The following is a 10,455-nucleotide window of genomic DNA, read 5'->3' on the forward strand; positions in this document are numbered from 1 at the left end:
TTGTTTACTCTTTATGAGAAAAAAAGTGTGATGGCTTTTATGTCTTCATCTGAAAGGTTTCAGAGGACCCCTTTGAACCCCCACCCCCTCTTATCCTCCCCTCTCATCTCCTCAAAACTATAGTTTAAGGAACAGAGGCTCTGCTGCGCAGCTTTCATATCTCCATGGAAACACACCCCCTTTGGGGTCCTTGTGGAGTTTTTTTTGTGTGCAGGCTACTCAACATTTGTTGTGTTTGAGTTTAGCCACAAAAACTCTCAATATAAGAGGCCGACAACAAAGTGTGATGATAAAACACAAGCGTGATAAAAAGATAATCTGTGAGATGCATTCATTATGACATCACTGTCATTTCCCAGTGCGACCAGTTCCTCGGGGTGCCTGTCTCTATTCGACTGCCTCTGGTTCTCTTCGGCACTGTGGGCTGTCTATAGGAGGCCTTCCACTGACTGTGAATGGTCTTTTTGTTGGGGAACAGTGAGCCATTTCTGCTCCCACAGAAAGCCCTGGGTAATTTAGTGTGGATGCCAGGAAGTCTGAGCTCACAGAATGACAACAATGGCAAACGTTATTGCTCCACCTCAAGGGGTGGAAAAGAAAGAGACAGGAAAAAAATTAGCAATGGTGATAGAATTCTGCTTCAGCATCCTCCCACTCGGTGAATTCCTCTTAAATCTCATCAGGCTAGGAGGATCAGAAGACAACCTTTATGGTGCTAAACAACCATTTGTGCTTTCAAGCATGCATTGCGGGACATGCTTTATTGTGGCACATGATTCGGTGTGAGGTAGATATTTTCCCCCACACAAACTAACAAATCAACTGAAAGGAAGAAGAAGAAAACTATCCAACTGTTGAAGAAAAAAAGAAAAGTTAATGTAACTCCATCAGACGCCTTTTGAAATTTGTCCTCGTCTGCCATCTAGTGGGAAAGCATCATCACTGGTTTCAGAGATTTTTCACCAATCGTATCAAACACAACGTCTATGTATGTCTGTCAAATATTTTTAAATGAATAATTTAAAATAAAATAAACTATCAATCTAAACAATTGGCTGTTACCCATAAAATCAACATCAAATACAAAAGTAGCTGTAAATAATGGGGATATCATAGATAGCACTCAACCAGAATGCATTACTCTTTCAAGTTTTAAGTTGTTGTTCTTCTGTTGTTTTCATGGCTGATTAAAATATATAGGCCTATAATAAAAAAATAAAAAAAACATTTTAACATTAATCTCTGATACAGCAAAAAATAAATATACTACACTAAAAATGGTTGTTTCAACCCATATTTGGGTCAAATATGGAAAAACCTGGGAAAAACCCAACCGTTGGTTTAAATGTTTTAATTGACCCCCGGTTTCACAGACAATGCTTAAGCTAGTCACAGACTAAAATGCATGTTTGAGCTGTTTTAACTGAAAGCAACAGTAGGCCTAGCCTAAGTTTTTTTTTCTTCTAAGGCACGTTTATAAAACTACTTAAATGTCCTAATCAAACTAAGGCATAATACTGGCTTAATCTAAGCATTGTCTGTGAAACAAGGCCTAAATGTTTCAATCCAACGGTTGGGTTTGTCCATATTTGACCCAAACATGGATTGAAACAACCCAGCACATATAGGGCCTATCTGACAGCTACATGTCTTACTTTAATTTTTCTTCCCTAACTATTTTTTTTATTTAAACATTTAAAAAAAAAAATTGTTGTTGTCATTGTAATGAATGTTACTTAAGTTTGTTTTTAATTGTAGAATCTTACTAGTTCTGAAATGAAAAACAAAAATCACCGTTGCGCAACAAAACAAAATGTCGCAAAATGTCGTGCAATCAACTGGTAAATTCACTGACAGGTCTTTTCAAGTCTCTTAAACACAAATATCGCATACTTTCCATGTTTATATTGCATTCGGTACTTTAGATATACACGATATACAAACTAATATTTATTTAATTATAATGTTATACCTACATATATTACTGTTTTGTTGAAATCTTCGAGCTTTTATTACAGTCTATGGAGCGATCACACGAGTAATTTTACGGCAGTGTTACGTCAGCAGTGTCCTTACACTTTACGGCAGGGCAGCATGTGGAGGTCAGAGATGCAGATTCTCACGGCCAGAGACTGAAAACTCTCTAATTATCCAACATCAACACTTGACAACAATTTTGCACAGTGACATCTATGTGGTATTTTCACCAAATGATATACAACACAACCCTGTCGGTAAAGAAAATCGTTTAGTGTCCCTAGCGTTCATCAGTTTTACCGGGTCGGTAAGGAAGAAGCAGGATCATCGAGACGGTTTTCTCTGAATCATCTCTAAAGAAATGGATAATAACACGCCGGAATCAGGAGGATTTAAAGGTGGACTCGGGAGTCTTTTCGGTGGAGGAACCCCTGAGTATTCAAATACTGAGCTCGCAGGAGTACCATGTAAGTTACGTGATGAGTGTCTAAGCTTTACTCTTTTTAACAGTCCGATTCACTTTAAGGTCAAGTGAGTTGCTACGAGAATCTATATATTTATGATAATGTATGCATTTGTTATCTGTCATTCTCAGTGACTGGTATGAGCCCTCTCTCGCCGTACCTCAATGTTGACCCTCGTTACCTTGTACAGGTGAGTGTCTATGAGACCACAGCTACATTTCAGGTCTATTTAAAGGTCTGCGTGGTAGAAATGATGTGTGTTCTGAATTTACGAAGTCTGGCTCATGTTAGAGTTTTAATGGACTGAATTAAGGGGTCAAACTGGAAACTTGTCATTGTAGGTTGTTTAATGGTACAAACAAACAATTCATTAAACAGCAATGGACAATTGTAGCATACAAAACATTGTATTGGCCAACAGAGGTTGATTGATATATTGCATATAATTATTGTAAGACCTGACGTGATTTCCTGAGAATGTAGATTTAACTTTCTATTAAAATCTGCCTTTGTTAGTTGACCTATGGCCTAATGTATATTGGTGTGGTTGTATTGTGTTCCCTTGTTTATGATATTGGAATTATAGTAATACACAAAACATTACAATTAAGATGCTTTTATGGTGCTTGTCTTGCTCTGTTAGGACACAGATGAGTTCATCTTGCCAACTGGGGCAAATAAAACACGTGGCCGCTTTGAGCTGGCCTTCTTCACCATCGGGGGATGCTGTATAACAGGTGAGGCCTGTTTCTTCACAGTCTTTGATCAATCTTATCATGTCTTTAATCTGCACTCTTTTTAACTTTTGCTCATAACTTTGAAGGTGCTGCTTTTGGGACACTTAATGGTCTTCGTATGGGCCTTATGGAAACTAGAGACATGCCATGGTCCAAACCCAGAAACGTACAGTAAGTGTCTGTTCTTTTGTAATTACTTTGATTGGAAATTATTTAAGTTACTGCATAAATTCAGTTCGGATCTTTTTGAATATCCACGGAGCAGAGTGGGCAATGGTCTATATGATGATGCTGCTTAATTATGAAAGATAGAATGTTTACAAATGTGATGCAATGCAGTGTACACGCCGAAACAGAAAAAGAAAAAAAAAATAGTTTTGGAGGGCTGAAATCATTGACCGAGTGCTTTTCGTTAGTTAGTGTTTTGACTGTCAGTCTCTGTTTTTTATTTTACACGTTATGCAACAATTGATGAAAAACTTTACTATGACTCTTTATCATCTGTGAACATGACACCCTGAACAGCATATAAAGTTCAATTACCAAGACTTTTTTTGGTTCAATAAAAACTTAATTTTCAGTTTTGGTGTTTCTGGAAAAAAAAAATGTTATTCAACATTCACTAAAACTGTTTATCCATTGTGTATTACCCATATAATTGTATTGTAATATTGACCTCTGTAATGTTTTTTTTTTCAGGATTTTGAACATGGTCACACGACAAGGGGCATCATGGGCCAACACACTAGGATCTGTGGGTAAGAAATGCATTGAATTCAAACAGCTTGTGTAAAAGAATATCACAACCTGTTTTGTCATTAGTTAAAGGGCCTTTTTACACCTGGTCACTTCATGCGTTTTTGTTTTCTGATTGGATAGTTATCCGATCGGGAAAAGACCAGGTGTATATGCACTCTGTTTTCGAGAGGTATTTAAATCCGATCATTCAAACCACTTCAGGAGGGCATTCCAAATGAAACTGGACAAGTGTAAATTCATCTGGTTGTTGAAACCACATGTCAATTTTACTCCTCACAAAATGTTAAAAAAATAAATGCCTGAGCACATTTGGCATTATCAGGACCCACAAATATTCCCCCATTGCATGATTATACATTATATTCAACATTATATAGTAGTTTACTGTAGTACTGACACTAAAACTCTGAAAACTTTACAATATATTGTCTCTGTCTATATTGTTACACCCCTAAAGACTAAATGACCTTACCAGTGCTGATGGTGTTCTTTCTCCTATTGTGGTATTTGATCTTGAAATTAGCTCATGATAAATAATATGATCAGATCTGTTGCTTTCGTTGATGTGAACTCCATTAAATTTGCATATAGTGCGGGAATTGAAGATCGGCTTTATATTCGTCTTCCGAAGGGAAATCTATGTGGCCAGGTGTAAATAGAACAGTTTTACCATCATAGCTATCCAATCAGTAAAAACGGATCGCTATATGATATAAAAAAATGCATTTTGTTTTGTTTCTCTACAGCTCTTTTGTATAGTGTGTTTGGTGTGGCCATTGAGAAGGCCAGAGGCGCAGAGGATGACATCAACACAGTGACAGCTGGAACGTTAACAGGAATGCTTTTTAAATCCACAGGTGAGGAAAAGCCACATTGACTTCAGTGCTCAATATTGTGGCAATCACAGATTTAAAGGGTTAGTTCACCCAAAAATGGCTCACCCTCATGTTGTTCCAACCCCGTAAGACTTTCGTTCATCTTCGGAACACAAATTAAGATATTTTTTATGAAATCTAAGAGCTGGATCACTCCTTAATAGGCTGCTAGGTAATTGGCCGGCCCAGAAAAGTTATTAAAGACATCATTAAAATAGTCCAAGTGACAACTTGAAGTTTATCAAGCAACGAGAATACTTTTTGTGCGTAAAAAACGACTTTATTCAACTAGTCATTTTCTTCCGTGTGGGCCTCTGAGTTCACGAGAGCACCACGACGCATGCGCGAGAACTTAGAGGATGACACAGATGGGTCTCGATCTCGTGTTTAAAATGGTTCTAAAGTGTGCATTTCCTGGATGTCCGAATCGTGAGAAACCAACGAGAAAACGTAAAAGTGCCTTACCAATGCCGCAAAATAAATGGCTTACCTTTCACACTTTCCCATCAAATGATCGTGAGTGTCATCTTCCCAGTTCTCACGCATGCGTCGTTGCGCTCTCGTGAACTCACGTCAAATGAATGGTTGAATAAAGTCGTTATTTCTGGGGGGGTTTGCGCTCAAAAAGTATTCTCGTCGCTTGATAAACTTAATGTTGAGCCACTGTAGTCACTTGGACTATTTTAACGTGTCTTAATGTTAAATGTCTTTAAAAACTTTTCTGGGCCGGCAGATACAATTACCTAGCAGCCTATGAAGAAAGTGAGACAGCTCTCAGATTTAATCAAAAATATCTTAATTTGTGTTCCGAAGATGAACAAAAGTCTTATGGGGTTGGAACAACATGAGGGTGAGTAATTACTGACAGAATTTTCATTTTTGGGTGAACTAACCCTTTAATCTTTTGAACGTAATATTGTAATAATTATTTACACACTGTATATTTATATATTTATTGTGTCAGGTGGACTCAAAGGAGCTGCCAGAGGAGGTCTCGTTGGTTTAGCCATGTCAGGGCTGTATGCTCTTTACAACAACTGGGATCACCTGAAGGGGACATCACCTTCGCATTACTGAGAATGACTGAGAGCTCAAACCATGGACTTATTTTGACTCTGAGCCCATTCTTAGTGTTTTCACCCCCTTTTGGAGATGCTTCAAATATCTTTTTTTAAAGAAACCCATGGACCACCACATGTGTACAGATTTCTTCAGAGTTACAGTAGGTGAAATATTTAAATGGAAGAGCCAGACTGCCTCCAGCTGTGTGGACTATGTAGCTGTGAGTTTGCTGGTGACATCTCAGTCGTACAGTTGTTCAAGTACATGTCTTTGTTGGTGTAAGTTGCACAGATGAACTCTGTATCCTTTAATTATGTGGTTTAATCTGTTCTCATTGTGGATTGATGCACTTTATCAGTGCTGATTAAACTGTCTGCTTCCTCTCTGCAACCATCTAAAATAAAATGCTAGTTTCCACTCTTTGAGGTTCTTTATTTGTATTTTAGTGGTATTAAAAGTTGTATAATACAATGGATGCATGAATGGTCAGTCTTTCAAACTGGGAGTACTGTAGTCACATAGCTCTAAATACCGGTATATAAATAAAATTAACATTTAGTACATGTTCTTTTTAATGTACTAAAATGTTTTAACTACTGACTGCATAGAAATGAATTGACAGGGGTCTTGTTTTCCAAATGGTTTATTTGTAAGCAGGTCAACCTTTATTTCTACAGTCAATGTGTAGAGTACAGAGGAATGGTAATTATAATATTACAGAATGAATGTTCTTCATTATGACCTTATGTGCTAAAGTATTCATTCACATGTTTATGAGTTAAAGCATTTTAAAAATTCCTTACAGTATTATTTCTCGAAAGCATCCTATTATCCTAGTAGTATTGTACCACTAAGTCACTCTCCCTGTAGTTTAAATAATTAAAGCTACTTCTCAGAATAATGATTATAAAGAAATGTATGAAAATTGTATGCATGAATTCCTTGTAGCATCTTAAAGTGTAAAATATAAATATCCGTCCTGTGTGGAAATTACCTAGCCTGTTCGGTGAAAAGCACTGGAGTATCAAAGGGAGACTGTCTCCATCAACAGGTGAAATGTTCTGATCACTACTTGACGTTGACCGTCAAAGCACCTTAGGGACTGAATACCGGACTACCCAAGAGAGGGCAAATGTACATGCCATTCCTTACAGGAAAAAACAAGGCCAACTGAACTGATGAATGTAATGTAGAATAGCCAGGACCTGTTTTACAGAAAATGTTGCTTGGCTTGCTGAACACAATGTGGAGATCAATGTGATTTAGCTGGAAGCATTTTAAACTTTGCAGTTCATGTACTATAGCGAAGCCCAGGAGAATCTCACATGCATAGCGGAGAAACGACCCACAAACCAGTGCAAACTACCCTAACTTGGTGGCTGGTGGTTGCAATGATGCACACCAGCTCTCAGTGCATGGACCACAAATGGATAAGCAGGTCCATGGGCCAGACCCAGACCGGGACATGGCACTAAATCAGTTGCTTTCACAACTCTTCTTGTACCTACAAATGTGGGCAAATAATTCTTGGAGGTGGGAATTCAGTGCAAGAAGAAGTCCCTGATGCGTGTAGCCTCTATCCATGGGATGTAGGCTGCGGTGCGAGTGAAGACGCTGGGCTTGTTCTCCACCGTGCATCCAATAGGACCGAAGCTCACAATGCCGTGGACCTCCCAGCGGTCACGCCCCACCTGGCACAGCAGAGGGCCACCAGAGTCACCCTTTAGGAAGAAAAGCCACAGAGAAGGTATGAATAGAGTTGAATATGGGGCACCATGATACATTTCCCCATTAAATAGTTTTCTCACCTGGCATGCAGCGGGGGTCCCCTCTGTATCACGGAACCCAGCGCAAATCATGGAGTCTCGCACGCGGTCACCCCAGAACTTCTTCTGCCGGCAGGTCTTGTAGTCAATGACTGGGAGCCGAGCTTGATTCAGTGCCTCAGCAAGTGCCACGTTTTCTTTCCCGCCTAAGAAGAGATGCCAAACCAATATTCTGGATAAGAGGATCACCTCCCTTTGTAAACTCAATGATATCAACAAAACATTAAAGTGCTCTTTGTTTTCGCCTCAGGGGCATGAAATTAACCAGTTTCTATGGTAGAAACTGCTGTGAGTGAGGGTGTTAACTCTGCACTCATAATACTTTATGAGCCAATGATGCCATTGCACAAAAGGCTTATGATACATATTTTACCTCGTGTGTCCCCCCAGCCGGTCACCCAGCAGTAGTGCCCTGGTTTAAGGTTGATCTGCTTGCGCGGCAGGCAGGCATAGCGGATGAAGTTAGTGGTCGGGATGTCCGTGCCAGCTTTAACCAATGCGATGTCATAGTCTAGCTCACTGTGGGCTGGATAACGGAAGTGCTCATGCCTGTAGATCCTCTTCACTGGGAAAGTACGCTCAGCGGACTCTGATCTTTTCAGTTGATGCTTACCCAAAACGATACGCCAGCTACTAGCATCCTCTGCTTTTCCCCTGGTCAACAAGAGGGATACAAAAAGTGGTTGGTTGATTATGACATCTAAGGGGAAAACAACCAGAAAAGTTGCCCAGCAGAACAGCGCTCTTAGTTCTACCCTACTAGTGATAAACTTATGCTTTGCCTTACTTCTGGAAGCAGTGAGCAGCAGTAAGAACCCAGTTCTTATGGATCAGAGTCCCTCCACACACATGAACATAATGTTTACTGCCTCTGGGACGAACCTATTAAAATAGACACAAGCATCAGTGACTTCCTCATTTGCTACACCTTGAGTAATTATGTGTCATTTCAAGTATAATTTACCTGCAGTGAGACCTGCCACGGCCAGGAATGGGGTCTCGCTTCATTGCCCGACACGATACGCTCGACTGTGTTTGGTTTGAAATGAGGCAGGCCACAGTCCTTCGGCCAGTCTAAGGACAGAACAACACTTAAGTCAATGTCAGTTAAAGTACCATGTAGACAAGAAAACACAAGATACACAGGATTTATGTGGAAGCAAATGAAAGGTGTTGTACCAGGAGAGGAAAGAAGGAAAGGAAATCCATATTTGGATCTTTGAGAAAGACATAGAAATAAGTGTAAATTCAGTTTTTTTTTCTTCTTCTCAAGATAGCACCACTTGAAATGCACTTGAAAGATGTCAGTGGTTAGCGTTCATTTCATTTCTCACCAAGGTGGAGGACTTTGTGCTGTTGAAGGCGACTAGGGTTGAATGCATGGGTGGAGGCTCTGTCCAGCGCCAGACCCAGCAGCATTAGCAACAGTGGAAAAAATGGGCTCCTTACTGCCATGATCTACAGTAAACTGTGTGTTGCGCTCTGGTGATTACCCATTTATACCATGCCTAGTGCAGAGGCCATTCTTTGTGCACTCCCCACCCCTGTCGTTGGGACAAAGCACTTTCACAATACCCCTCCCAATCCTGGATTGTTCTGGTGGGGTAGCTGGGGGTTTTCAGAACACGCTGGCCCCAGGGGATCATGGGAGTCCCATCAGCACTTTCAGCTACAGCCCGTCCCTTGCCACTGTGCAAAACAACTCTCCCAGAATAGATTACCAGTAGCCTCCTTACAGTCATGCCATGCTAATAGCTGTTTGGATGAGCAGAAGTGCTGGCCTTCACATGACCTTCTGCTGCCTTCCAAAACCTTGCAGGACTCAAGCTTTACCTTGGTAAAACCCTGACAAATAATTAACAAGATCATGACCGATCCATGTGTCTTTTATATATTCATTTCATTAAATATTAGCAGAACCTGTTCTGTTCACTCGTTTATCCAAAGTGAGTCCACTCATTACAAGCAAGACTCAGAGCAAGACTTGCTCAAGGGCACAATGGTGATGTTTATAGCCTGAACTTTGCGGATAGACATCACTTTTCAGCTGGACCTTAAACCACCACTTCATTTACGTAATAGACTTTACAATTAGTCTTATCCTTAGCCTATAGCTTTAGCTAAACTTCCATGAGTTCAAGATAGTAAAGGACGGAAGATTTATACAGTATAGTTTGCATGGTTTGATAGCAATATTAACATGTTTCTCATGTTACCAGCAGAGGGCATAAGAAGCAAAATGGAGATATACAATTAGGCCTGTGAAACCTACTGAATTTCAAAGTTGTTTATTCTGGTGGAGCAGATTTTAAGACAGGAGATGCTGAGAATACTATATATTCAGGCTGAATGGAGTTTTATTCTTGTTTAGGATGTGTCCCTGCTCACCTGTTGTATTTATTCCAAAAAGGGATCACCTGCTCAGGGACAGGACAGTCAATACCAGGGAATGTGCCTGCTCATCCAATTGGTCAAAGTTACAATGAAAGAGCAATGGAAATGTCCAGGGCAATCTACTGGAACACAGTTCACCAAGTTTAGCAGGACCTTCTGACATGTTCCCATGTCCCTCTCTTTTTTTTTTCATGATCTTCACAAACAAAGAGAAATCCCCTTGCCAGCAAGCCAACGAGGAATCTCTAAATAAATTAATCAAAATAAAAGACACTGAATATTATTTGCCAAATGTTTTATTGTTGCTCATACTTTTCAAGACATTCACTATTCTCAATATTAAAACACATTAGTGTAGTTT

At 39.8% G+C, this 10,455-nt stretch overlaps 2 protein-coding genes across 2 annotated transcripts; one reads left to right on the forward strand and one right to left on the reverse strand.

Annotated features, from left to right (window-relative positions):
* Nucleotides 1–2,061: 2,061 nt before the first annotated feature.
* timm23a (translocase of inner mitochondrial membrane 23 homolog a (yeast)) lies at nt 2,062–6,294 on the forward strand. Its single transcript, XM_056233750.1, has 7 exons — nt 2,062–2,444; nt 2,573–2,631; nt 3,085–3,178; nt 3,265–3,349; nt 3,878–3,936; nt 4,684–4,794; nt 5,777–6,294. The coding sequence occupies exons 1-7, from the start codon at nt 2,339–2,341 to the stop codon at nt 5,887–5,889; spliced, it is 627 nt and encodes a 208-aa protein (XP_056089725.1). The 5' UTR covers nt 2,062–2,338; the 3' UTR covers nt 5,890–6,294.
* A 504-nt stretch (nt 6,295–6,798) lies between these two features.
* zgc:112285 (uncharacterized protein LOC561476 homolog) lies at nt 6,799–9,188 on the reverse strand. The gene is made up of 6 exons (XM_056233742.1): nt 9,035–9,188; nt 8,665–8,774; nt 8,488–8,582; nt 8,074–8,354; nt 7,683–7,846; nt 6,799–7,595 (listed from the first exon to the last, which is right to left on the reverse strand). The coding sequence occupies exons 1-6, from the start codon at nt 9,153–9,155 to the stop codon at nt 7,416–7,418; spliced, it is 951 nt and encodes a 316-aa protein (XP_056089717.1). The 5' UTR covers nt 9,156–9,188; the 3' UTR covers nt 6,799–7,415.
* Nucleotides 9,189–10,455: the final 1,267 nt, after the last annotated feature.

This window comes from Rhinichthys klamathensis, unplaced genomic scaffold (assembly GCF_029890125.1).
Source record: "Rhinichthys klamathensis goyatoka isolate OS25496 unplaced genomic scaffold, OSU_Roscu_1.1 h1tg000376l_1, whole genome shotgun sequence".
Lineage (NCBI taxonomy): Eukaryota > Metazoa > Chordata > Actinopteri > Cypriniformes > Leuciscidae > Rhinichthys > Rhinichthys klamathensis.

Bases quoted from the DNA above. Each gene is read 5' to 3' on its own strand.
- timm23a (XM_056233750.1), top strand. From the start codon at position 2,339: ATGGATAATAACACGCCGGAATCAGGAGGATTTAAAGGTGGACTCGGG. The intron at 3,179-3,264 runs GTGAGGCCTGTT...ATAACTTTGAAG, and splicing joins CGGGGGATGCTGTATAACAG to GTGCTGCTTTTGGGACACTT. The intron at 3,350-3,877 runs GTAAGTGTCTGT...TTTTTTTTTCAG, and splicing joins TCCAAACCCAGAAACGTACA to GATTTTGAACATGGTCACAC.
- zgc:112285 (XM_056233742.1), bottom strand. From the start codon at position 9,155: ATGGCAGTAAGGAGCCCATTTTTTCCACTGTTGCTAATGCTGCTGGGT. The intron at 8,775-9,034 runs GTGAGAAATGAA...TTCTGTCCTTAG, and splicing joins GCACAAAGTCCTCCACCTTG to ACTGGCCGAAGGACTGTGGC. The intron at 7,596-7,682 runs GTGAGAAAACTA...TTCTTCCTAAAG, and splicing joins GGACCCCCGCTGCATGCCAG to GGTGACTCTGGTGGCCCTCT.